The sequence below is a fragment of the Physeter macrocephalus genome, unplaced genomic scaffold, assembly GCF_002837175.3.
Source record: "Physeter macrocephalus isolate SW-GA unplaced genomic scaffold, ASM283717v5 random_279, whole genome shotgun sequence".
In the NCBI taxonomy this organism is placed as follows: Eukaryota; Metazoa; Chordata; class Mammalia; order Artiodactyla; family Physeteridae; genus Physeter; species Physeter macrocephalus.
Window position 1 is genome coordinate 43735 of NW_021145555.1, and position 27972 is coordinate 71706.

Here is a 27972-nt window from a genome sequence, read left to right on the forward strand (position 1 = left end):
GCGGGGGCCCGCGGCGGCACAAAGAGGCCCGGCCGCGGCACTTTTGAAAAGAGCGAGGAAGTTGATCTGGGCCGGGGCCCAAGGAGTGACGAGGAGGGAGGGAGGGCGGGCGCGCGGGGCCGGGGGCGGCCGCAGCCCTCGCCTCGCCGGCCTCCACGGGAAGCGCGGCGGCGGCATGGGCGGCGGGGCGCGGCGCCCCCAGCCTGCGACCCCGCGGACCCTCCTCTCGGCGCGCCGCCTCCGCAGCCGGGGCTCCGGCGTGACTCCGGCACCGAGCCCCACTCCCGCGGGCGGCGCGTAGGGCGGCGATCGATCCGTGCCCTCCCGGGACCCGCCGGCTTCAGCCCGGGGCGCACGGCCGCCGAGCCGCCTCCGGCGGGGCCCTCCCGAGGCTCCGGAGCGGGGACCATGAAAGGTAAGACCGCCCGCGCGCGGGAGTTCCGAGGCGAGCCCCTGCGGGACCCCTCACCCTGCCCGGGCGCGGTGGGCACCTCTCTCTGCGGGCGGGCGAGGACGGGAGGACTCCCCCGGTAAGAAGTGCGTGGGCTTCTCTTTCGTATCCTCCGGAGAAAGGTATTGGGAAGCCAGGATGGAGCCCTGAAGTCCAGAGTCAAGGGAGAGGAAAGGGAGGATGCAGAATGTGCTCACCGTCCATTGCTCTTTCCCGAAAAGCCGTTGTAAATCCAGAGAAGTATCTGATCCCTTTAACCTGTCAGCACAGAACGATGTTACCAGCCCAACCTTCTACCAGCGTCACCCCATCCGGAGGACCCCTCTCAGAGGCTGCTGCGGCCCTCACCTAGCCTTTTGCCCAGCGCCAGGCCCAGGATTCTCCTCCGGGAACTTCCACCCTTTCCCCAGGAGAGACCTGCCGTGTCTGGGTTTCTCAGCCCAGGCCCAGCCCTTCCTGACCTCTGAACCCTGGCTGACCGTCGTCTGACCTCCTGGGCGCAGAGCAGTAGGGGGAGATCAGTGGTGCAGGCCTGAGCTCTCCCCAGGCCAGTCGGCATCACCACGGTGGTCCTTGCAGCCAGTTCTTGGGATGGAAACAAGAACCAAACCTGCTCCCTGATGCTCACCCCTGGGCCTGGTTTACATGAGGCCCGGGAGAGTGCACCCCTGGTCTTCAGGGTCATTCTCAGGCTAAGGGAGAAGCAGGCTTTGGAGTCATACTGTGGGACAGGGAACTTGGGGGTTTTGAAGCTCCCTCACCTGCTTTACGATAATCCTTCAAATAGCACTGGGGCAGACGCTTATGCTCCTAGCCCCTCTTCCACTTAACTGAATGTTGAAACGGTAAAGGACTTCCGGGGTCATGCGCAGGGCTTTCCACTGTGACGTCAGGTGGTGTTGGGCGAAGCCGCTTCATTTGCATAGAAGGGTTTGAGGGTTCCTGTGAAGAAAAGGCTCCACGGGTAAACCTCTGATGGATCACAGCCTCCATGTTGTATAGTTGCGGAAACTGAGGCCCAAGCAGGTAGGACCGGCCTCATGGGTGTGTCACGTGTGCAGTCCCCCAGGGGCCCAGGGCGCCACATGAGGTTCAGTGCTCTGCTGCCGCTGTCTGGAAATGATTAATAATTTTTTAACAAGGGAGCCCAGCAGTTTTATTTTGCACTGGGCCCCGCAAATTACGTTGCTGGGCCGGTGCGTGAGAGAAGGGACTTGCTTGAGATTCACAGCTCGTCAGGCGGACTGGCCCAGGGCCCCTGACCTCCAGGCCAGTGCGCTTGCTAATGCATACATCCTCTTCCTTCTCTCCGGCCTTGGTCCCTCTGTCTGTGCTTCCCGGTGGCCTCACCACGTCTGGATCTATCTTGGACGAGGCAAACAAGTTATCATCAGCCCCAGGGAGTTCCCTTAGCAGCAGAGAGGAGCCTCACTCACCAGGTTCCTGCTCTCAGCTACCACATCTGTGCAGTGTCCTGTGCCCAGTCAGCGGTCCCGGGGCAGGTCATTACCAGAAGCCTCTGGAAAGGTCTGAGGCCACGTCTCACCACAGGCTTGGGGCCCACGCTGCTCTGGACCTTGATGGTGATGGTAAGACGCTGCACGTTCCCAGAGTGGTTTGGCCCCACTAACGTTCCAGAAGAGCTCTTTGGGGGAAAACAGACTGGGGGAAAGCCAGGCAGGGCCGAAATCCCCTGAAACGGAGGAGACACCCAGCTCCCAGGAAGGGAGTGAGGAACACCCGGCCCGCCTTTCTGAAACTCAGTGAGGCAATGCCACTCCTCTAAGCGGCGGAGGAAAGAGCTGGTGTGCGCAGGCATTGAGAGGAGGTCTCTGAGGAGGACCGGCTGAAGCAGGTCGTCGGGTCCCAGCGTCTTCCTGGCCTGCTGACTGGGAGGCTGTGGGCTCTGAGCAAGAAACCCAAGTCCTGCCCCTCTCACTCCTTTTCCCTCAGACAGCAGCCTCACCACCACCTGGGGCCGAATTCCTGTCCGCTGAGACCTTCCGGGCAGCTCTTGTGTGTTTCTCCCCCCAGTTTCAGGAAACCTTCTAAGATCTTCCATAACCTCCCAGGGCCCGGGCCGCAGAGCTGCGGGGAAGGCGGGACTGATTCCCAGCCCACCTCCCTGCAGGGTCTCCCCTCATCCTCCCCGGGGGCCAGGAAGAGCCACCCCCTCTACCTGAGATGGAAAAGCCAGGGCAGGCAGTCAGTATTTGGCCTTGGGGGCATCTGTGGAGTGTGAAGAATCAGGGTTTTTTTTTTTTACCCACGTGGAAAAAAATAAAGTGCCCAGAAGAGCAGGTGGCCCCTTCCAGGATGGCCCTTCCCCGGGGGGAGCTGGCTTCAGACTCTCCTCCGAGGGCTGCACCAATCTGAGAAGTACATCTGCTGGCAAAGATTCACTATCCCCGCTCAAAGCAAAACATGGTGATGTTATGTTTTGTGGAGGTTGGCGGCGACGGTACTTAAACAAGAAAACAGGTCCGCTAAGGCGCGCTTCCACCGGTGGCCAGGCGCCAGGGCCCACTTTGCCAGCCAAGCTGTTTCCACCCTGAGGCGCCTCCCACCCACCTGCCCACTGGCTGGCAGCCGGGCCTCCCAGGCAGCCGCATCTTTTGATGCAAGCAGGCCCCAGCTCCGGGTCCAGGCCCTCTCACACCTGAGGGGCACGCAGCTGCCACCAGCCCCTGGTGATGGGCCCACCTTGGAGCTGCCCACTGGCTTGTCTGAGCCATTAACAGCCACCTGTGGAACTGTTCCCACATCTCGAGCGAGAGGGTCCTGTCGTGAGAGCCCCTCCCAGACACGTGAGTCACCCCTCCAGAAGCGGCCTGGTTCCCTGCGAAGATGACTGATTTGAGAGTCAAGGACAGAGGCTCTAGCCCTGCGCGCGTGAGGCTCTGGTCAGCGTTTCCCTCTCTGGGCCTCGTTGCCCTGCTGGGTGGCCCCTGAGAACCATCTTGCTCTGATGCGCTGACTCAGCCCAGAGGCTCCGGGCCTGAGAGCCACGCAGGGAGCGGAAGTGACTTGGTAAAGAGATGCTGGGAAGCGGGCCTACCTCATGGGCCACTATGTCCCTGGGAGACTTGGCCTCAGCTGCCATGGACGTGCAGAGCCACACCCTGCTGTTCCCCAAACCTGGGGGAAATGACCCCTCCCCACAGAATCGGGGAGCAGTGCCCACAGCCCACAGGCAAAGGGTGGGCGGGAGAGCAGGGGGTCTCAGAAAACAGCAGTGTGATCCCAGGAAAATCTACCTCTTGCACCTTGGCAGGGGGGATATATCCACTCATGAATGTGCAGACTGCATCCCTTTTGGAAGCCTGACCTCCATCCCCAGACCTCGGGACACTGGAGGGGGCCTGTGACTAGAGGAGCTGACACGGCAAAGGTGCACAGAGCCAATAAGTGGCCCGATGCGGGAGAGGGGTGCCCTGGGGCTCAGATGTTGGAGATCAGCTCCAAACAGCCAGACAGACACACACACGCGCGCGCACACACACAAGCTGGTCACCTTGCCATCCAGCTGGGGTGATTTTAATAACTGAAGACTCCCACCCCAAAGCTAATTTGGGAGCGAGGACAAAGAATTCTACTTCTCAATAGATGTTGGTGGACAGCTTGGCAGTTTTCGTGAAGGACAGGCAGCTGTGCTGGGTGTTACAAGTACAGAGTTGGCAAGTACAGCAGCGTGATGGACCATGTCACTCATATATTCACTGTCTGTGTTTTGATCATGTTTAATTTAGTGTGTGTGTGTTGTGAGCACTGAAGCCCAAGTTTGAGCCGAGCCCTGTCACACACCAGCTTTGTCACTTTATAACTATGATGAAGTCATTAGAGCTCCTTGGCCCTCCGTCTCCTCATCTGCAAGTAGATTGTATGTTCTTTGAAGTTCTTTCCAGCTCTGACATTCTCCTCTAATGTTTTTCCTTTTGCGAGGGTATGTATATTTCTACCTGTCTATCTATCCACATTTTTCCCCCAGACTAAGACTGTAAAGCCCACAGGGTAGTATCCAAGTGTGAGTTTCATGAGTGCGAGGACCCTGGCTGCCTTTTTCTTGTCTCACTCTTGCACAAGGCCTGGCACTTAGGAGGTGTCCGTTATATTTGTTCGGTGGTTACATCTGAGTCCCCCACTGGGCTGAAATCCTTAAAGGCAAGGACACCCCGTGGTGTCCCCAGAACCTAACACGGGTATTTGGTAAAGATTCATGCTTCTATTTAACCAGCATTTTTTTTTTTTTTTTTTTTTTTTTTTACCAACTGCCAAGTGCCCGGGCTTGTGTGTCTATGTCTGTCTAATGGCCAAGAAAGATTCAGAGAAGGGCTTAGAGTTTGGACAATGTCCTTTCTCTCCAGGAGCGTACCCTTTCCTGGGACATTTACAACTTGTGCCCAAATCATTCAAAACAAATCTGAAAGTGGTAAGTGCGTAAGAGAGGCCCCAAGGAGAGAGTTTGGATGTTATTGGTCCTTTTCCCGTCTCTCCTCCTTTCCTGCTCCTCCTCTGGAAGAGTCTGTGGTCTCAGCCGTGGACTCCCATGCCTTGAACAGTCCCACCTAGTCTCAAGGATGTGATACACGGGACAGGCTGGTGATACCGGATTTAATCCTCTGAGCCCCAGACCCTTCCCCGACAGTGTCCTAAACGTCTAGCTGGAGAACTGCAGACACTCCTTTAAGGTGCAGATGGGATGCCTTCACATCCAACTGAACCCAGGTTAAGTAGTGCTTATTCTGGGATGTTGTCCCACACCTTTCAGTCAGCAAACATGTATCAATACCCACTTTGGGAGAGGAAGCGGCTAGTCTGAAGGGGAACAGGGATGCCCTCCGGTGGAGACGAAACATACACACTTAAGAAGAGAACCAAGTTAGCAAGGGGGGTGATGGGAAGGAACCAGGGAGTGGTATATACAGTCGATTGCATAGGAATCCCCAGAAAGAAAGAGCCTTTCAAGTTGGGGCAGGTAGGGAAGGCTTTAGGGAGGCCTAGAGGGTGAGCAAGATTTGGATGGGGTCCTCCAGGAGACAGGAGGAGCAGGGAGCATGGTGGTGAACGCTGGGCACTGTCATTGGATGTGTGCACCGGTGATGGGAAGAGAGATTTGCCTGGAGACTGAGAGTTGGCAGAGAAATGCAGGGAGCCACAGGACCAGGAGGCCGTGAGTGCCATGCCAAGGACTCCAACTGTGTCCTGTTGACTCCTGTTGACTTTGGAGAGGCCCTAGAAGGGTTTGTCAGGAGATGGCCTGGTTGCTACTTCTCGAATGACCTTCCCCCATGTTGGGAAATCTCTACTTTTAGAGAAGGAAATGAGGGAAGAAGAAAATGAGTCTGTAACAGAGCCAAGAGGAGCGGTTGGGGACACTGGGGGAGAAGGAGGATGTAATGGAATGGAAACCGAGAGGAGAAAGTTCCAAGAAGGAGAAAATGGTCAACAGTGTGACTGTTGATGGACAGGCTTAGCTAAGGGTTACTTGATTCTGAAAAAAGTAGGTTGCAGAGACCTAGAGGGGAGTGGGTGGATTTGAAGCAAAGGCACAGGAAGACCTTGTGTTAGAGAAGTTTCAGGAAAAGGGAGCTAAGGAGTTTAAGTAAGAAGTGGGGCCAGGCGTGAATGGTTTTTCGAGGTGGTGCCCATTGGAAGGTGGAGGGAGAGAAGAGAAGGGGAGGTGGGGGCGCGTGGATGAAGGAGATAGGAGTGGTTGAGCTTTGCTGTAGAAAGAAGAAAGGCTAGGACTTACCTGGTGGTCCAGTGGGTAAGACTCCGTGCTCCCAATGCAGGGGGCCCGGGTTCGATCCCTGGTCAGGGAACTAGGTCCCACATGCAGCAACTAAGACCCGGGGCACCCTAAATAAATGAATGAATATTTTTTAAAAAAGAAGAAAAGCTGTCTTTATGGGGGGCCCAGGAAGGATGTAGACATAGGCTCTTTGCATTCCTAGTTGCATTTAATCTTTTTACCATATATCTCCATTATAAAAATTTTGAAAAATTCAAAAAAGGAAAAAAAAAAATCGCACTCACCTGAACTCCTATCCATCAGAGATAATTGACAAGATTTGGAAGAGAGTTCTTCCAGAAATCCTTCAGTGTATAATTTGCACATGGATTTTTTTCACATAAGTAAGGTTATACTACTAATAACGTGGCTTATTCTATGTATGTATTTATAAAATTCAGCAATAGAACCTAGATATCTTCCCTAGGCAGTAAGTATAGATCTGCATTCTTTTTTATTGGCTGCATAATATTCCATAGTATGGCTTTACAATAATTTATTTAACCAATCCCTTATCAATGGGCATTTAAAGTATATACATTTATCCTCAGGTTTATCATAGCACACAGTGATAATCTTTACATCTCCATCTTTGCCTAGTGGTATACGTATCCCCTTAGAAAAAAACTCCTAGAAGGGGGTTGCTGAGTGAAAAGGCATGCTCATTTGAAGTTTGGCTATCATCAAAAAGAACACAAATAACAAATGTTGGTGAGTACATGGAGAAAAGGGAGCCCTTGTGCACTTTTGACAGGAATGTAAATTGGTGCAGCCACTATGGAAAACAGTATAGACGTTCCTCAAAAAACTAAAAATAGAGCTACCATATGATCTAGAAATTCCACTCCTGGTATATATCTGAAAAAACCCCACTAATTCAAAAAGATATATGCACCCCAAAGTTCATAACAGCATTATTTACAATAGCCAAGATAAACAACCTAGGTGTCTGTCAACAGAAGAATAGATAAAGAAGATCTGGTACATATACACACACACACACACACACACACACACACACATATATACACAATGGAATATTACTCAGCCATAAAAAAGAATGAAACTTTGCCATTTGCAACAACATGGATGGACTGGGAGGGTATTATGCTGAGTGAAATAAGAGAAAGACAAATACTGTATGATATCACTTATATGTGGAATCTAAAAAATACAACAAACTAGTGACTATAACAAAAAAGAAACAGACTCACAGATATAGAGAACAAGCTAGCGGTTACCAGTGGGGAGAGGGAAGGGGGGAGGGGCAAGACAGGAGTAGGAGATGAAGAGGTACAAACTACTTGTATAAAACAAGCTACAAAGATATATTGTACAGCACAGGGAATATAGTCAGTGTTTTATAGTAACTATAAATGGAATCTAATCTTTAAAGGTTGTGAGTCACTATGCTGTACACCTGTAACTTATATAATATTGTACATCAACTGTACTTCAATTGAAAAAAAATGAAGTTTGGAAATAGAGTCCACACTATACTCCCAGGGCATGAGGGCCCATCTCCACACACCCTCATCTACACTGGGTTTAAGGGGTAGGCACCTGGAGGAAGTCAGGGCAAGACGAAGAGCTTAAACCTAATGGGTTTGATCTTTTCAGAAAGGGAGGTAGTGAGCTCATCTTTGGAGAATGAGGTGGGCTGAGAAGAAGAGGAATAGTGGGTGAGGATGCAAATGGGAAGATTTGACTGGGGACAGAGCCACACCAGTGTCTGACATGCCCCCACGGGGCTGGGTCCCCAGTGCAGTGCAGAGAGAAAGGGCTGGGGAGTGAAAGGCACCAGGGCCAGGAGAGAAAGCTAAAGGCTCCCGGGAGCCGAAGGTGATCCTGGGGTCCAGACTGATTGCCTGCGAGAAGCAGGAATATAAAGACAGTGCAGGGCTTCCCTGGTGGCGCAGTGATTGAGAATCCGCCTGCCGATGCAGGGGACGCGGGTTCGTGCCCCGGTCCGGGAAGATCCCACATGCCGCGGAGCGGCTGGGCCCGTGAGCCATGGCCGCTGAGCCTGCGCGTCCGGAGCCTGTGCTCCGCAACGGGAGAGGCCACAACAGTGAGAGGACCGCGTACCGCAAAAACAACAACAACAACAAAAAAAACAAAAAAGCCTTAGTGCAGGGGATTAGGAAAAACAGCGGGCGAGGGAGCAAGAAAGGAGCTTGCGATCATGCAGACAGAACAGCAGTGAGGTTTACCCCAGAGGGTGTGCAGGCTGAGCTGCGGCCAACGTGGAGATGAGACCTACAGATTCCGGGTCAAGGAGCCCTGCGGTCTAGAGACCAGTGGGCTTTCAACATGTTCCCTCCATTAAAGCTGGTGGCGGGAGCCAGGATGAAGAAATCATCGAATCCAGGTGATGTACTTATCCAGAACAGTATTCCCCGATGTGGGTGCACCTCTGACTGCCAGTTCCATTGGACTTAATAGATCATTGTTTTCAAGAATGGCAAGAAATTCTGTGGTGAAATAAGTTTGAGAAACACAGAATTAAACACAGATAGAGACGGACTTTTTTTTCTTTTTTGCAGAACTTTTGAAAATTTGTACTATGTTCACGTGAGTCTCGAGATGCTGATGGAAAATGCAGCATTTTCCAGATTTACTTGATCAAAGGACCCCTTTTCACAAAGGATATTTTGAACTAGTGCTCTGTAGGATGTGTTTTTGAAAACTGAACTTCTTGAAGGTTGGAAATTGGTCCTGAGAGTGACAGGCATTAGGCAAGAGAGATAAATGACAGCAGCAATTCAAGCGGGATAGAAAAACAATCCTAATAAAAATGGCTGTTGCTGCCATTTATCAAGTATTTACTATGTACCAGGTGCTTTCTGTATGGTGTCTCATTTTCACAGCAGCTCTGTGCAGTAGATGGTATTCTCACTATTTTGCACACGGAGCCCAGAGAGGGGAAGGCGAATCCCCCCGCGAGGGAAAGCATGACTGGAAGTGGTGAAAAGCAGAGAGTGAGGGGTTTGAAGGCCCAGAGGTAACAATCAAGATCAAGAAACTCATGATTCCCACCCCTCCCACCCTACTGGGTTTGTGGGGTTCAGGAGCGATGAAGGAGCTGCTGTCTCCACAGAGGAGACCATTGTGTATGTGATGGCGGAGGGTTAAGGTCTGTTGTACTGAGTGAATAGCCGGGGTTCTCTTCTCAAATAGAGGATATACAACCCCTTGAAGGGGTACAGTCATCCCTCTATATCTGCGGGGGATTGGTTCCAGGGTCCCCCACGGATACCAAAATCCAAGGATACTCAAGTCCCTTATATAAAATGGCATAGTATTTGCATATAACCCACACACATCTTCCCATATGCTTTAAATCATCTCCAGATTAGTTATTACACCTAATACACTGTAAATGCCAGTGTAAATGTAAATAGTTGTACATACACTGTAAATGCTGTGTAAATAGTTGCTGGTCACTCAGCGAGTTCAAGTTTTGCTTTTTGGAACTTTCTGGAAATTTTTTTCCGAATATTTTCTAACCGCGGTTGGTTGAATCCGCGGATGTGGGACCCACGAGTACGGGTTGGCATTTGGAGTTGTCACAGGTAACCAGGGATCGCTACTGGCATTCAGTGGGTCAGAACGCCAGATGTCTGCTCGGCGTGGGTAAATCCTGTCTAATGGAGACCTGTGCCACTCAAATGCCAAGAGTGCCCCAGTTAGAATACTGAGGGCAAGAAAGGGGAGGAGAGTCATTTAGGATAAAGAGGGAGATCGCCCGCAACCTCTGTGGTTACAGGAACCGTGGAAGGCAGCAGATGCTGGGGGCTGGGGGCTGGCCCTGAGGATGCAGGCAGCAAGGAGAGGAAATGCCTGTCCCAAGAGCATCGAATGTGGATTTTAGGAATGAAGGAGCAGAAAAGAGGTGACTGTCACAGGGGAGCAAATCATGACACCTTGCCGAGCAGGAGAATCTGAAAGGGAAGGACCAGATCATCAGAGCAGAGAGGGACAGACTGATCCCCATCCGAATATAAACGTACCCTCAGCGGAAGCCTGTGGGGAGGGGGTCGTGGCAGAAGGGTTCCAATGAAAACAATTTTGCCACCTTAATTATAGCATTCTCCGACCATAAACTACAATTATTCTGCAACTTTAAATATAGCATTGGCTCCTGAGAAGACTCCGAAATCTTTATTTTTACTGACCGAATTGGCTGTTTTGAAAACCCACTCTGTGAACTCCATGGAAGATAATCATCAAAATATGTTCCTTGAAGTTCCCAAAGAAAGACCTTTTTTATTCAGTTCCTCGAATCTCTTCCCCCTTTGCTGACTGATGGAAGATTGTAGTCCCTGAAAGGCTAAAGAGTGAATCAACACCACATTTTCAGTCAACCAAAAGCTGGATTCTGCGACCACAGTTGAGTTAGCAGTTGGTTAACAGGTCGGGGCTATTTTCCACCTCCAGAGGGACAAGTGAACCTGGCTCAGCCCCAGCAGAGCCAGAAGTCATGCCCAGCCATGTGCCGACTCTGGCACCTTCAAATCAAACTCTCTACAACGTGGCTCTGTGGGAGCTGAGGCTTGAAAAAAAACAAGGGAGTTCCCTTGTGGCTGTCTTTCTGATATTTGAGTTGGAGAATATGACTGTAGCTATGGGAGAAACAGAGGTTCTTTCAAGTCTCCAGTGGTTGCCACTACTTTATGAGTCTGGGCTTGCAGTGCTGTCTTTGAAGGCTAATTTTTTTTTTTTTTTTTTTTTTTTTTTTTTAATTCACTGCCTGGAATTTGGGTAGAGATCGCTAGCTGAATAGTGGGGCCCAGCTGTGCCTTCGGTAGGTCATTCATGGGCCTGGCTTCTTCATGACAGGGATAAGGATGCTCCCTCATGACAGCTCCAATCCCTTGGGGCCTCTGGAACAGGGGAGGCTGAAACTGGCTCACAGAGTCTTTGATGTTTGCTACCCAGAGTAGCAGGCTGTCCCAAGCTTGTCTCAAGAGAGGGGTTTTCCTGAATACTTAAGGTTCCAGGCATTACCCTAGCTTTGCCGGTGCCCTTTCCCAAGCCCACCCCCTCCTGTCCCAGTGGCCTTTCTCCTGGAATCAGCAAAATGAAAAAAAAGAGAGACAGAGAGAAGGCAACAGAGGCTACTTCTGCCTTCCTGGAAAGGTGGCCTCTTTTCAGACAACTGTGGCGACATCTTCAACCATTCCAGGCACCTGGCAGCCCAGGCTGACCCGCAGGTGCTTCTCAGTTTTCAGCATGTCAGGAAGTGCTCCGTTTCACGGATGGTTTATGTATGATGCAGGAAAGAACCACAGCCTGATTTGAGAGGGCCATAAAAATGCTGGTGGTATTTAAAGTGATTAACTGGACACATGGAAAAAATTAACCACCCCCCACCCCCCCAAAAAAGGGAGGTCTTTGAGCTTTAGGAGAGGTAAATCATATCCCTTGTTCCAGCTCTGAGAAAGGGAGGGGAAGAAGATCCTAAATTTTGCTGCACCGCCCCCAACCTACCCTTTCATTCCTTTTCAATCCGAACATTAGGCCCCTCCCTGTGTATTCGTTTTAAGTCTCTGCTGCTTTAAGCCTTTGCATCCTCAATGCATCAGAACTCCCCAACTCTCCCTAGCCATGGAGAACTCTAAGAATAAACCATATTTAAACCATATTTTAAATCATTAATCTTTTTTTTTTTTTTTTTTTTTTAGTAAAACTGAGCTCTTGATTAAAAGGGCAGAAGTTAACAATTTACTAAGGATGCAGGCCTTCTCAAAAGGTCAGTAAATCCATCTTTTCTGAACACCCACTGTGAGGTCAGCCCTGCGCTGAAAGAGGCTGAGGGAAGATTTCCTGACCTCATGGGGATGACAAACCACTGGCAGGCCAGACGTGTAAACAGATGCTGAGCCTGGATGGAAGAGGCCTTTCCGAGCCCTGTGGCCCGTCTGCGCTGGGTGTGTGTAACTCTGCAAGCGCTCTGTATGCGTATTTGCACCTGGCTTCAGATCCCCGGGCATTTCGGAACCTCTAACTAGCTGCCAGATCACTTAACCTCTGCCAGCCTTTGTAACGTGACAGGTGGGCTCTGTGACTCGTAAGTTCCCTTCCCACTCCCTCTCTCTGAAAGCTCTGGAAAGCTGGGGCACCCAACACTAAGTCACCTGGCCCCAGAAGGCATGGGAACAGGCAGCATGGGAGATGCGGAGGGGGGTGGAAAATTCTTTTCCTGTGTCTGCTGACCCCACTTGGTCCAGTGCAAGGGGAGAGTACGGATCCTGTCTCATCAATCATCCTCTAAGCGTCATAGCCTCTGTGTCCTCAAGCCCAGCTCTTCTCAATTCTTTATGTCCGTTTCCTCATCCTTCCTCTGACTGGTTCAGTCTTGGTGCAATGAGAGTATAATGAGTCCATGCTTGCACAGGGTTTGGCTTCTAAGAGCCTCACAAAGCTTTGGATTATGTCCTCATTCAGATGAACAAGGCTGAAGTGGAACAGTTGCTATAGCGTTCCAGACATAGGTAAATTAGGGGTCCCCAGGGTCCGAGGCTCAGCGCTAGTAAACAGGAAGTTGGAAGGATTAGAAAGAGAAGATCTCTTTGGGGATGGGAGCCGGGGAGGGGGGGCGGCGGGGAGAGGTGGGGCTCTGAGTTATGGAGCTGTGATGTCAGCAAAGGGAAAAAGGGAATTGGGCCAAACATTTGCGAAGCCCCTCATCTAAAGAGAGCTGAGATCGTGCTGGCCATCATTCCCCTTCCCGCGGGCGGCTCCGCAAAGTATCGGACGGGTCTCGGTGAATTCTCACTTGCTAATGACTGCCGATCTGGGGGCTCTCAGTGGGAGAGCAGAGTTATGACAGAGCTGCGTGCTTTCCGAGGGGGTGTTTGCTGAAGGGTGGTGTCCATCTTGCTTGATTTAAGTCTTCCCAGGTTCCCTGCAAAGGCTATAAACAGGGAAGTGATGAAATTGACCCTGGAGCCAGAAGAGGGAGGAGGCCTAGTGACAGGGGCGGGCACGGAAGCACCACCAGGGGTGGAGAGAGATGAGAAACACAGGCCTAGGAGGAGTCTCTGCTCCAAGGAGTGGAAGGAATACCTCCCTGAGGGGCCCCCGGGGCTGCTGTAAATCCAACAGCCCACAGCGTGGTTCTGGTTGAGATCATCTGCGGGTGAGAGGGTGCCGCTAGTTCGGGTGAGGGTTTGGTCTGACACAGCACAGAAGGCACCGCCTCGCCTGTGGCGCTCCTTTATGGGGAAGCGATGGCAGTCCTCATAACATCCCAGGCAATGTTATCCTCTTCAGCTGTCGGCAGATTGATGGTAGGGTAGCAGCCTTAAGACCCAAAGCGGGGCTCAAGAGGTTGATTTCTTAGGGTACGTATAAAGGGTACCAGTCATGTCAGCCTTCCTCCTGCTACTGTACCCAGCCTCCTCCAAAGCGTGCGCGCGCGCACACACACACACGCACACACGAGAACACACTAACTGTATCAGACGGAGGCTACCTGCAGTTTGTTACTGTGGAGAGGAAACTCAAGCATGAAATTCAGGAGGCTTTGCCACTCTTACGGATCAGGGGTCTTGGCCTTCCCCGGTCAATAGAAATTGATCAGAGGCCAGACAAGAAATTCAGGCAAGGCTTTACTGGGGCCCCTGAAACAACAGGTTCCCTTGCTCGCTCCCCGACGGGGGTGGGGTGTGAGCTTGTTTCTCATATGGGGTGAGGGTAGGGGTGTGTCCATGGGGCAGGCTGGAGGGGTGGCTTAGGAGTTTTGCCCACCCCTTGGGTGGTGTTGCGTGCAGGAGGCATGCACGGTACCCTGCTTTTGCTCCCGACACCCTGTTTTTGCTCCGGGCTCTTCAGAAGTGGCAGTTGGGGGGTTTTTTTGGTCTTCGGTATCTTTTTGTCCATAATTTGCCCCAACTGTGCATGCATGGAGTTATTTTTAGGCCCTTATCGTTTCTTTGTACGTTATTGCTGGAGGAGACGTCTTTGTCCAGCTGCAAGCCCTGCGGCAAAGGGTCCCAGGTCCCAGGCCGTCTCATCACTAGCTGTCCCTGTGGCTTTGGCCAGGCATTCAGAGTGAACCCTCCTCCCCCTAACTCAGCTTCCCCATCTGTAAAACTGGGAGAATAACTTCTCACCCTGTCTCTCTGTCAGGCTAGTTGTAGGGATGAAGGGTATGAACCCAGGTCTCTGCCTTCCCCCCGCATTAACTCAGAGTCTCTGAGGGTAGGGGGCCGAACTTGGTCTTTGCACCAGGCTTCTCCATGATTACACATGCAGGCATAGACCCCCTACCAGGAAGGGTAACACAAAACCATTCATGGTCCCATGCGAAATTGTGTTTATTGAGCACTTCTCTGTGCCAATTCCTGTGCTAGGGGCTTTGGGTATAAAGCAGAGAAAAAGACAGACACGGTCCCCACCCTCAGATCTTAAACACTGAGGAAGAGAGCTGTTGGATAAATAATAACAGGTATACTGCCTTCCACAAAGGGAAAATACAGACCATGTGGAAGAATATGTAACAAACAAGAGACTTCCTCCAGTCTGGGAGCTCGAGGAAGACTGCTAGGAGGTGACGTGTAAGTCATGACCTGGAGGACAAGCAGAGGGTATTCATGGCAGTGATGGTGGCATCTTTAATTGGGGGCTGCCCACAGCCCCTCCCTGACTGAGACCGTCAGGGCTGCCCTCACTTATCGGGCATTCCTTGCCCGCTCTGCCCCTTGGCTCCCGGGTAGGTCACAGTGGTCACGACAGCACAGCACTTGGGAAATGAGGCTGCTTCCGGGTCCTTGCCAGAGAACCTGAGAACCATGCCCAGTCCTGGGCCCAGCCCCCTTCATTTCTGCCTGCTCACCTTGTAGTCGCAGGAGCAAGGATTCTTAGCATTTGTAGAACCTTGGCTCGTCACTCTGAGGGGGGAGTGGGTGCGGTAGAGAAGACTTCTGAGTTCAGATCTCAGCTTCACCACATATCCTGGGTGCTGTTAAGCAACACTCTTAACTTCTCTGAACCTCAGTCTTTTTGCCTATGAAAGTGGTACTTTCGACTCTAAAGTTTATAGCATCGTTATGAAGATTGCCCCAAGGCAAGATCCAACCCTTCATCACTTGACAAAAGGGAACGAAGAAAAACAAAAATTGGAGCTTCTACTTCTAGCATTACCAACTTAAAATATTCCTGGGTTATAAAGTTTAAGTGCCTGATAAACTACAAGCAAACTGCTAAATGCATAGCTAGAGTTGAAAGAAAACAAGGGAAATCCCTAGGAACCAAGCCAAAAAAAACCCTTAAAATTAAGAACTGAAACCAAACGAGTCCACAAATGCAGGAGCTGGATGTTAGGAATCTCTAGTCTTGGGTGCAGGAGGAGACAAGCCTGTGAGAGGCACAGGGGCACTTGTGGAACTTTGCTGAACCAAAGACCTCCCAGCATAAAACTCCAGCCCTAGAAGGTGCTGCTTCCAGGTGCTGGCACCTGGGACAGCCATTCTGGTTGGGGTTTGTTTTTTCTTTTTTTTTTTTTTTGGCCCCAGTGTTTTCTGATGGGCCACCGTCTTCCTACTGTTTGGTCAGCGCCCAAACCTGTGGTTAACGATTTTGAGTCTCACCCCAGCCAGTCTGCTCCTTGAAAAGGGGGGAGGGGAAGGGAAAGAGGCTAGATGCGAAATCTACCTGCTAGAGAACTGACAAGGAAATGGGATATCTCCAGACAATCCGGGCGAGGGGAAAGGGGTGGTGCTGGGTTAACACAGGCTTGCCCTCAGCTGGTCTGGGGATCTAGTATATATTCTTTGTGAACACTTGGGTGATCCAATCTAAGGAATCAAACCACAGTGGTCCCAGATCGGTAGCTCCCCTGGCACCTGGCAAAAGTCTAGGAAATGCCCTCTGGAAGAAAGAGTCTTGAACACAGACCCCTCGGGATCCACTGTTTAATCAGGGGCTACAATATGAATGCCTTTCCACACCTCCCTACCCTCTCCCTCCCCCTGGAGTGCATTATGGTGGCCCCAAAGCTATGCACACACAAGCTTTAACAACTTTCAGAAATAAATATATTGAAACATCTGCAAGGCACATGATGATAGGTTATGTTCTCATCAAAACCTTCTGTGAAAAGAAAAATCAACTGTTCAACAGAAAAATGGGCAAAGGCTTCATATAGTTAATTCATGGAAAGGCATGGTTAGTAAGTGCTTGGAAATGTTCCATTTCACTAATAATTCTTAAATGTGCAAAATAAAATACGGAGATTCTTTGAGGTAAACTCATAAAGACATTTATTTTTTATAAGACTCATTGGGGAAGGACTAGTATATCAGTATATGTTCATATGCTATGTGGGTGGAAGTGTAATTTGTATGCCTTTTCTAGATGTCAGTTTGTTCCTTTGTTTCTAGAACATTAAAATGTTCTTACAATCTGATCCAGTCAATTCACTTTTAGAAAACTGTCTAAAGAAAGTCCTATATGTGCATAACATTTTACATATAAGGATTTTCACTGCACTATTATTCATACACACACTTATTGCATATGCACACAAACATAATTTTTTTCTGAAGCTCTTGAGGGTAAGTTACATACATCATGGTTCTTTGCTTCTGAATATTTCAGTGTGGATTTCCTAAGAACAGGAATATGATCAGGGTACAATTATGAACTTCATGAATGTGCTTCAATTCTTTGTCTAATGTACCATATGTATTCTGATGTTCGTTGATCAAATAATAACCTCGATGGATTTTCTTTTCCCTCCCGCATAGGCTCTAGCTTAACATTAAGGATTGCATTTGGTTGTCATGTCTCTTCACCTTCCACTGTCTTTTTTGACTCTAATATTTTTGAAAAATACAGCCCCCCCCACAACTTTTTAAGATACATGCTTACATTGTGTTTTTCTCATGTTTCCTCATGATTCGATTGTAGTTATGCACTCTTGGCCAGCAACTTACGTAAATGATGGTGTGTGCTGGTCAGCGTTGCCGGATTTCCCCAATATGTAATTACTGGGTTTTTTCCTCCCTTGCAACTACTAAGTAGTCTGTAAGCAGACAGTTTAAGGCCATGAATAAAGGCTTATACGTAAGCATACATATATGCTGTTCTTCATCAAAATTTTCCCAAGAGGTGGCATCCACTGATGGTTCTTGCCTGATCTGGTCTTTACCATGATGATTTCAGAGTGTTGATCTCCCAACTCCAGCAGTAAGAAGAGCCCTCCCTTCTCCCAACCTGTCTGTCTGTCATTGGCATGGATTCCTGTTTTTTCAATGACTTGTAATTTTATTATTATACTTAATTATCTTAGTGCTCAAATTGTTCCAGATTTGGCCAGTGGGGGCATCTTCAAGCTGGTTTCTATTTCTTTCTGATATGCCCCTATCATTTTTTTTTTGAGCATTCCCTTAATTTCTGAAATAGCAAGATGTTCTAGATTCACCTTCTACCTACCCTCTGCCCCAACCCTAAAATCAGCCATTTCTTTAAGAAGCCTGGGTTCTCTTTAGTGGGAAATGGTATTAGAGACCAACTGGATTGCTAGGGGTGTTCAGTGCTATTTTGGTGTCTTTGCTTCCTGGACCTTTCAACAAACAAAGTTATATGCATACACATAGCTACACATATAGATGCATCTATACATATATATGAACATAAACAAATATGTACACACATAAACATATTTTAGAAATTACTAATTCCCACTGATACCTTCAAATTTCAGTCCAGCTCCAAGGGGTTCTTATTTGTCTCTCCCGTTGTATATTTCTGTATCCCTTTTTTCACAGCGAGAACCCTGGGTCCAAACCACATCTATGCATTTACTCTATTTGCTGAATCTTGAATTAACGTAAAGTAACTTCAGAATTGCTTTACCCATGCTACACCAAGAAATAAAATTGCTTTAAAAGTTCAAGATCTGGGCTTCCCTGTTGGCGCAGTGGTTGCGCGTCCGCCTGCCGATGCAGGGGAACCGGGTTCGCGCCCCGGTCTGGGAGGATCCCACATGCCGCGGAGCGGCTGGACCCGTGAGCCGTGGCCGCTGAGCCTGCGCGTCCGGAGCCTGTGCTCCGCAACGGGAGAGGCACGGGAGAGGCCACAACAGTGAGAGGCCCGCGTACAGCCAAAAAAAAAAAAAAAAAAAAAAAGTTCAAGATCTGTTCGCACTTCTTCCGCAGTACTACATTATCACATCCTAGACTGAGATTACAGAGTCCAAACTGTGTCACGATTTACTTAGATTAGTTCCTCTTTCCTTTTTTTCCCCACTTAGTACGTTTATTGTATTCATTCAAGCAAGCAAGACTTATTTGGTTTCAAGTATTTTTTATTAATAAAATTGAATTTTTTGAATATGTAAAATATTAACATGTTTTCAGAAGTCAAACTATACAAAAAATTATATTCAGAGAACTGTGACTCCTTCGTATATCCCTTTCCCCCACCCCATCCCTTGTAGAAAACAACTTCATTGTTTTTCGGTTTACTCTTCCTGTTTATCTTCTTTTAACCATGAGCAGATATGTGCGTGTTTTCTTATTTTCCCTTCTTTCTTACAAAAAAGTGACATACCCTATGTGCTCCTTTGCTGTTTTCATTTAATACCTCCTGGAAATGACTCCACATCGGTTAATAGAGATTTCCTTATTCATTTGTATGGGTGCACTGAGCCCCGTTGCGTGTATACACGCCATCGTGTGTTAACCACAATCTCCTATAGTTGTACGTTTAGATAGTTTCCAAATTTTGTAATTACAAGTAATCCTGTAATGAATAACCTTGTCACATACATTTTCAGATTGTTGGAGGTCTGTATTCTGGACAAATTCATAAAAGTGTGATTGCTGTGTTGAAGGGTAAAATGCATCTGCTAAAAACCCCTGCTCCACAAGCTTTGGGCCATTTTGCATTCAGACTCCAACTCCCCCCACCACCTAGGCCAACAACATGTATTGGCCTCTGCATCTTTGTCAATGGGATGGGTGAGAAATGTAATCACAGTGTAGTTTTAAGTTGCATTTGTCTTATGAGTAAAGTTGAACATCTTTTAAATTATTCAGGGCCATTTTTATATCTCTTTTCGTAATTGCCTGTTCGGGTCTTTTGTTCATTTTTCTGTAGGATTTTTGGTCCTTTATTTCCTCGATTTTTAAAAGCTCTTTATAAATTTGGTATATTAGCTCTTCATCTGTGATGTATGTTGTGGATATTTTCTCCCTGTTTGTCATTTTCTTTTATGGCCATGCAAAAGTGTTGTTTTACTAGCATGTAGTCAAATGTATTGATCTTTTCTTTTATTGCCTCTGGATGTTCAGGCGTAGCTTAAACTCAACCCCCCCCACCAACCATCTGCCAAGCAATTTAGTTGTCATCATAAGCTTGCACCCCGACTTCCCAGCACAAAAGCCCTGGTCAGCTCGATGCAGAACACCTCATTTCTCCAACACCCACTTGGAGGTCCGGCTCATTCTGCTAATATTGGACATCTTTCTTCTGGTCATTCATAAAAAGACCAGATCTTGTAGGGAGGAAGGGCTGTGCAGTGTCTAGGGGAATGGGAGCAATCTTCTGAATGAGGGAATACATCACTTAGGTCTTATTTAGAGAGCACGTGATTCCAGGGAACGAGCGTGGAATCAGCCTTCTGGCATGAGATCTGTTCCTGCCGCGGTCCCTTCCACCCCCTGGCACGTCCTGCACAAGGCAACGTGTGAGGCAGAGGCTGTGCCCCTCCCGTGTCCTCACACTGCCGGCTCCTCCTCTCCAAAGCCCCCCAGCTGGGCTGGACGCAGAGTCTTGGTGGGGACTGTGCTGGGGCCACGTTCGCCCTTGTCCCTGCAGAAGCAGAATCCTGCCTCGGTTACAACGTGTCAGGGAATGGAAGCGTGCTGAGCCAGATCAAGCAAGCTCTTCTTACTCCACCCCAGGGGTCTGAGCAAGGCACAGTTAGAGAAGGCACCTGGGCTGGCCTGCGTGTCTTTACCAGTTTGCCAGAGATCATGAACTCTCCTCCCCCAAAGGTGTTGGGACATCCCAGTTCCTCAGCCACTTGATTCTGACCTCCATCCTTCTTTGCTCTGCTTGCTGTCAGGTCACCTGGAGCTCAGGTGGGCTGACTTGGACCCAGGGGCGGGGGTGGGGACAGGGTGTGAGGACAGTCAAAGAATGGGGCAGCTGGAGAGGGGTGGGTGTGGCTCCCCAGCCTGGGTCTGACAGCTCTGGCTCCTTCACAGTGAGGTCGGCCGCTGGCGACGGAGATGCGCTGTGTGTTACGGAAGAGGAGCTGGCAGCTGATGACGACGAGGACATGCCGTCCTTCCCGTGCACACAGGAGGGTAAGGGCTCCGGGCTGATCCCAGGCTGGGGAGAGCCTTGTCCGTCCGCATGGCTTCAAAGTCCTGGCTTTTCCTTCCCCGCTGCTCCCTGGAAGCATTGCACGGGCCTGGGTTATGCGGTACAGATGAAGTCAAAGTTTGACACACGTGACATCTGTCTCCAGGGCTCCTCCTCAGACCTGTCCGGGACCACCTCCCCCAGGGCCTCTCTTCCAGCTGGCCCAGAACTGTCCCCTTCGTTGTATCCTATGCCCATCAAGTGGCCCGTCCTTCTCAGGCCCACAGGACCAGCTTGGCATGTGGCTGATCTGAGAAACCAACGCCCTCTGAACTGTTACTTGCAGTAGGGCTTCTTGGTGGATTTCAGTATAGGTTAGAGCAGCTGTTCTCCATCTAGGCTGTGCTTGTAACCACCCAGGGATGCCTGAGACCGACCCTTGGAAATTCTGATCTCTTTCGGTCTGGAGCGTGGACGGGCATCAGGGTATTTAAACATTCCTGGTACTCATAATGTGCAGCTGAAGTTGCATCCATCTTAGAAATTTCACAGCTTTCCCGCTGGTCACTGGCCACCTCCCAGAGCCGCCAGGAACACCTTCTTCCAACCTTCCTCTATAACAAGGACCAGCTGATACACTGGAATCATCCGTTTGGCTTCCAGGAGAACTTCTGGTTACCTGCAAAGTTTGGGGACTGGCGACCAACCTTCTGGTTGGCCTGGGACTGAGGGGTTTCCCAAGATGTGTGACTTACAGCTTTAAAAGTGAGACAGTCTTGGCAAACCATCCTGGTTTGCCCAATACCAAGGAGCTCCCAGAACAGAAGACTCTCAGTGCTAAAGTCCAGGAAAGTCCTAGGCAAACTGGGAGGAGTTGGTCACCCAATGGTGAGACAAGGCTGGCTGCCCTGTGAGGGGGCTGATGTTTCGGGAAAGAGGTGTTTTCCTGCACCACGGGCTGAATGACGAGGCCGTGGAGACGAGTGATGGTGTTCCTGACTATGGTCTTGCCTATTTGTAAAAGCTCTAGGACCTCCAGAAAAGGCAGTGAAGTGGGCAGAGGTGAGGATCCAGGACAGCTCCCTTTCTGAGGCTGGTTCAACATGGGATGAGACAGGCCAGAGCAGGAGAACTGACCCTTTAGCCGCGGCCTCTGCCACCAGCCTCTTTTTGTCGCCCCTCTCCACAGGCCGGCCGGGGCCCCGCTGCAGCCGCTGCCAGAAGAACCTGTCTTTGCACACATCGGTGCGGATCCTTTACCTCTTTCTGGCCCTCCTCCTGGTGGCTGTGGCCGTGCTGGCCTCTCTGGGTGAGTGCAGGCTGCCAGCAGCACCCCGCTAGTCCTGGGCTCTCCACCCTGGGGCTGCGGGGGAGTTTCTCATCAGGGGTCCTTTCAGTGCCAAAACCCCCTACAAAGACAAACACAGATCTCTGTGGCTCACGGCCCAGAACCAGCATCTTCCTGACTAGGGGCTCTTAGTGCCTGGTTCAAACCGCAAAGACTAGCTCGTAACTTCTGGTCAATAATTAGCTGTGTGGCCTTGAGCAAGGCACTTCCCCTCTCAGGACCTCTGTTTTCCTACTGGTAAATGAGAGGCTAGGACTAGATAGTAGTTCTCAGTTTCAGCCCCATGTTAGAATCATCTGGGAGCTGTAAAAAAAATATGGATGCCTGGGCCCCCCCTCGGATAATGGAATTAATTCAGTAGTTAAGCTCTTCAGATGATTCTGGTGTACATCCAGGGTTGAAATCACCAGATCGGACAATGTCTAAGCCCTTTCCACGGCCTTTGTGTTTCTCAAAGTGAGGTTGGATGTGTACCTGCGTCAGGGCTGCCCCCCGGATTTGTTAAAATGCAAATTCCTGGGTCTCCCTCAGACCTGCTAAGTCAGAGTCCTGCCAGCGAGGCCCAGGGATCTGAAGTCTGGTGCTTCTCATACACTCAGCGGTTTGTATGACTGTGGTGGCTGACCCAGGTGATGGCGTGCTGCCAGTTTCAGGTAACTTCTGCCTTCTGGACACTAACGCAATTTATGTTTAAAAAGTGAAAACAAATTTGAAAGTTTCTTACTGCAATCTCATTCCATTCTTAGCTTCAGATTTTTAAAAAAGCTTTTTTACTAAGGGAAGCCTGTCGGTTTGTTGTACTAGATATTAGAGACAAAGCTGGGACTCAGGTGAGGTAAAGGAGGCACGGAGATGGATAGGATTAAGAATAATTTTTATTTTTGTATTCCTTTCTTATTTGTCGCCATTCTACCCTGTGGTCAGATCCTAGTTCTAAAATCTGAGGGGGGTGGAAATTAGATCTGTACATGTATAATTTATGTACTATACATATTCTAATATATACATATATACCCATATATGTATAAACACATATATACACTTAAGGGAGATACATAAAAAGATTATATCTATCTCTGTCTATAGATATATAGATACACAGCTATATATTTTTAAGAGATGTGTGACAGACTCTGGCCTTTGGGAAGCCCCACAGAAGAGTGAATGGTTTTGGCCGCAGAGGGGCTGATAAATGGTTTGTCTTCTCAACAAACGACTGCTGTTTCTCTGAGCTAAGACCCTTTTCTCATCTCTATTTCCCTTGCAGTTTTCAGGAAAGTGGACTCTCTCTCAGAAGACATCTCCCTGGCCCAGGCCCTTTATGACAAGAAGCTTGTGTCTATGCAGGAAAATCTCCAAGGGCTGGGTGAGTGTCCAGTGTCCAGATGTGCTAATGACCGTGACAGAAGGCCGATATTACTTAATGGGGGGCGGGGGGGGGCAGGGTTCCTCCCATGCCATGGTGCCCTGGAGCAGGGCAGCCTTCACCAAGCTTCAAGGCACGAGGGAAAGACAAGCCATGGCTCCCAGCCTCCCTGTCCAGCTGGAGAACATCCAGCCAACGAGGGCTGCTACTCTGGGATGCACCCAGGAATGGGGCTCGGGGTTCTGTGAGTGGCATGGATCTAGCCAGAGCCTCCAGGTAGAGAAGCAAGCCGAAGACAGTCCACTCGCCAAATATCTTCACGTATCTGAAATTATTTTTAAGATCTTCCCTATGCTCTTGACAAGTCGGCCCTTTCCTCATCGCTGCCTTAAAGTTTGCACAATTTACTGTCTCTTTATCTCTTGCTTTCACAAGGGACGTTCTCGTTCTGAGAATGAGACAGAAGGAGCCATAATAGAAGGGTTTAGAGGGGGTCTGCTTGGTGGGAAGAGAAAGTCCTATTCTGCCACTAATTAGCTGAGTGATCTTTGGCAAGTCACTCTTCTGAGCCTCATTTCTCATCAGTCACGGGGGGAAACTATCCCTGTACCCTCTTCTCCACGAGCTTGTGACAGGCTCAAATAAGCACAAATATTAAAATGTGGGGAGAAATTTTTAAAATAAAATGTAAATGGGAGGCTCTTGGCAACCTCAGAAAAGTTATGAAGATACATACTCTCAAGAATTTGGTGGTGAGATGGAGAAAATATCCTAAAGCCTACATTTCAGGTCAGAGTAAATACATTTGGTAGAAATAAGATTGCATAGAGGTGGGAAGACTTTTCCAAAAAGGATTTCATAGCAGGTCTCAGGAAAGCAAGAGGGATAGGAAAGCCACTTGCCAATTCATTATGCTCTGAAATGTTAAAGAAGCAACCTTTGTCCCGTGATCCTTCAGCAACTCAAAACGTTGTCCCTTTCTCCTGAAGAGTTGAAAGCCCCGAACAACTGCTCTTTCTGCCATGAGGCTGGGCAGCTGGGGCAAGAGATCAGAAAGCTGCAGGCGGAGCTGGAGGGAATTCAGAAGATGCTTCTGGCTCAGGAGGTCCAGCTGGACCAGACCTCCCAGACCCACGAACTGCTCTCCACCACCAGCGGTCAGATCTCCCAGGAGATGGGCAATTGCTCTTTCTCCATCCACCAGATCAACCAGTCTCTGGGGCTCTTCCTGGCCCAGATGAGAGGCTGGCAGGCCACCACAGCCGGCCTGGACCTCTCTCTGAAGGACCTCACCCAGGAGTGCTACAACGTCAAGGCTGCGATGCACCAGATCAACTTCACCGTGGGGCAGACTTCTGAGTGGATCCACGGGATCCAGCGGAAGACAGATGAGGAGACCCTAACCCTCCAGAAGATGATCACCGACTGGCAGAACTACACGCGGCTCTTCAGCAGCCTGCGCACCACCTCGGCCAAGACGGGAGAAGCGGTCAAGAGCCTCCAGGCCACCCTGGGGGCCTCCTCCCAGCGCATCAGCCAGAATTCTGAGAGTATGCACGACCTGGTGCTGCAGGTCATGGGCTTGCAGCTGCAGCTGGATAACATCTCGTCCTTCCTGGATGACCACGAGGAGAACATGCACGACCTGCAGTACCACACCCACTACGCCCAGAACCGCACGGTGGAGAGGTTCGAGACGCTGGAAGGACGCATGGCTTCCCATGAGATCGAGATCGGCACCATCTTCACCAACATCAACTCCACTGACAGCCACGTGTACAGCATGCTCAAGTACCTGGATGACGTGCGGCTCTCCTGCACGCTGGGCTTTCACACCCAGGCCGAGGAGCTCTACTACCTGAACAAGACCGTCTCCCTTATGCTGGCCACCACCGACCTGCTCCGGGAGCGCTTCGGCCTGCTCAGCGCCCGCCTGGACTTCAACGTCCGTAACCTGTCCATGATCATGGAGGAGATGAAGGCCGTGGACACGCAGCACGGGGAGATCCTGCGCAACGTCACCATCCTACGAGGTGAGAGCCAGATCTGGGCCGGGCTGCCGGGGAGCTCCCAGAGGGGCTCGGTGACCTTGGGAAACACAGAAAGGCCTGGTTTTGGGCAAAAATCTCAGTGGGCTGATACAATTCTGCAGCAAATTCCTGGGGTGACTGGCAGCTTTTACGTCCTTGCCAACCTCTTTTGGAAAAGTGTATGGCTCCTCACTTTGCCCGACATACAAATTTGGATGTTTATGTGTGGACCTGTTTAATTGGGCCCACAGAGAGATATAGGTAGAGCTCATCTTTCGGAAACTCTGTCTCCTTTTGTTTTCTCCCTTCCCACCCCCTTACTGGTGTTCTCAACCATCTGCCCTTCAGATGCCTGTCACTCTGATGCCCTCTTCTCCTCCCATCTCACCCCTGTCTTAGGCAGAGTTCTTCAGAGATATAGGAGAGAGAGAGAGATTATAAGGAATTGGCTCATGTGATTTTGGAGGCTGGCAAGTCCAAAATCTGCACAGCTGATGTCCTAGTTCAACTCAAAAGGCTGGAAGCAGCTGTAGAACCAGGAAGAGGCAGTGTGCCAGTTGAAGGCTGTCAGGCTGGAGGATGCTCTGTTACTCAGGGGAGGGTCAGCCTTTGGTTCTATTCAGCCTTCAACTGATTAAGTGAGGCCCACCCACATTGAGGAGGGCAATCTGCTTTACTCAGTACTGATTTTTTTTTAACTTTTTATTTTATATTGGAGTAGAGTTGATTAACAATTTTGTGTTAGCTTCAGGTGTACAGCAAAATGATTCAGTTATACACATACATGTATCTGTTCTTTTTCAAATTCTTTCCCCATTTAGGTTGTTACATAATGTTGAGCAGAGTTCCTACTCAGTACTGATTTAAATATTGATTTCATCCATAAACACAGTGGAGACACACCCAGAATAATATCTGGCCAAATATCTGGGTACCCCGTGGCCCAGTCAAGTTGACACAAAAATGAACTGTCACAAGTGCATCCCTCATCAACCTGACACCCATGCACATCTCCTTAAATCATACTTAATCTCCAAATGAAGAAAGTAACAAGGTCATAATTCTGCCTAATATACATGATATAACTATCCTGAGTATAACCCCAAATGTGCTAACCCCTTCCCCAGAAGAGGAGGTAAAGTCCTTGAGTGATGTTTACTCTTCTTAATATCCCATAACTTAAATATTATGATATAAAGTTAACAATATTTAAATACTGTGATATAAAGTCAATACATTTTGTAGTTTTTGTTACATGGTAAGGGGATAAGAGAGGGAATAAAACAAAGATATATATACATATATGTCAACATATAATCACAACACAATGAGGAAATACTCTTGACAATTACAGTCCTCGCACATGAAATTGGTCAGACAGTCACAGCTAGCGTTTATAACTAACTACCTTCTTCCACTACCCATTCCGTATTCCCTTTGCCTTCAGCAAGCACCTCAGCTGGTTGTGCTTCTTTACCTGGTAGGGTGACCCAAACCTTCATTCCTGAAGGGCCATTAGTAGTCCTGCCTGGATTGGGTTGTTGTAATTCTCCATTGACCTTAATCCCAGGACGTGGTAATACTGGGAGACGCCCTAAGTGACCTCCTAGATTGCAGACATGCTCCTTCTTCCCTCCATTGTGGAGAAGTAGAGTCTGATTTCTCCGTGGAGGTCAGGGTCAGCCGTCCCAGTCAGCACAGTAACTTCTTTGCCTGTTCTTTCAGAGGCATGAGGAGCCCAAAGTGAGCAGGCAACAGTCTCAACTTCCAGTTCAATGGAATCGTATCTCCTGGCAGAAATATTTCCCTTTGCAACTAAGATCACTAAGCCAGCGGAGCATGAGCTTCTGGGAACAAGAAGCAAAAAATTTGCTAGTGGGGCACTGGGGTTAATAGTGAGTGGTGGCTTCCCATTTCCCCTTCTTGATCCTTGGACCCATGAGTCCTGGCTGTAAGAGAAACAGCACCATGTTTTTGTTGCTGATTCAGAGCATATACAGCCCTGCAAGCTATTACCACAGAACTGGCACTGTAACTGAGTCTTCAAAAAGCCATTTCACCCTTCTGTTCAGCCAGCTGCTTCAAGACGGTGGGGGACATGGTAACGCCAGTGAATCTTATGATCATGGGCCCAGTGCTGCACTTCATTTGCTGTGAAATGAGTTCCTTGATCAGAAGCGATGCTGTGTGGAATACCATGTGTAATGCATTCTGCAAGTACATGGCTGGTATTTTTGGTGAAGCATTGCATGCAGGGAAGGCACTTCTCTATCCAGAATAAGTGTCTAAACCAGTAAGAACAAAACACTGCATGATGGAAGTGGTCCAATGTAATCAACCTGCCACCAGGTAACTGTCTGATCACCCCGGGGAATGGTGCCATGTTGGGGATTCATTGCTGGTCCCTGCTGTTGGCAGATGGGGCGCTCAGCAGTGGCTGTAGCCAGGTCAGCCTTGGTGACTGGAAGTCCATCTGTGTTGCTGAACCCATGCATAAGCTCCATCCTTGCTACCACGGCCATTTTGTTCATGAGCCCATTGGTTGACGACAGGGGTGGCTGAAGAAGAAGCCTGGGGCTTCCCTGGTGGCGCAGTGGTTGAGAGTCCGCCTGCCGTTGCAGGGGACACGGGTTCGTGCCCCGGTCCGGGAAGATCCCACATGCC

At 49.5% G+C, this 27972-nt stretch overlaps 1 protein-coding gene across 2 annotated transcripts; it reads left to right on the top strand.

Annotated features, from left to right (window-relative positions):
• Positions 1-137: 137 nt before the first annotated feature.
• Positions 138-27966, top strand: SCARA3 (scavenger receptor class A member 3). 2 transcript variants are annotated; one of them, XM_028484903.2, is made up of 6 exons: positions 163-415; positions 11930-11997; positions 20465-20566; positions 21754-21873; positions 23180-23278; positions 24268-27966. In XM_028484903.2, exons 2-6 carry the CDS (start codon positions 11979-11981, stop codon positions 25545-25547), a joined length of 1620 nt encoding a protein of 539 aa, XP_028340704.1. In that variant the 5' UTR covers positions 163-415; positions 11930-11978; the 3' UTR covers positions 25548-27966. The 2 variants fall into 2 exon arrangements, with proteins under 2 accessions (XP_054938734.1, XP_028340704.1); XM_055082759.1 differs by lacking the exon at positions 11930-11997 and having other exon boundaries at positions 138-415.
• The last annotated feature ends 6 nt before the right edge of the window (positions 27967-27972 follow it).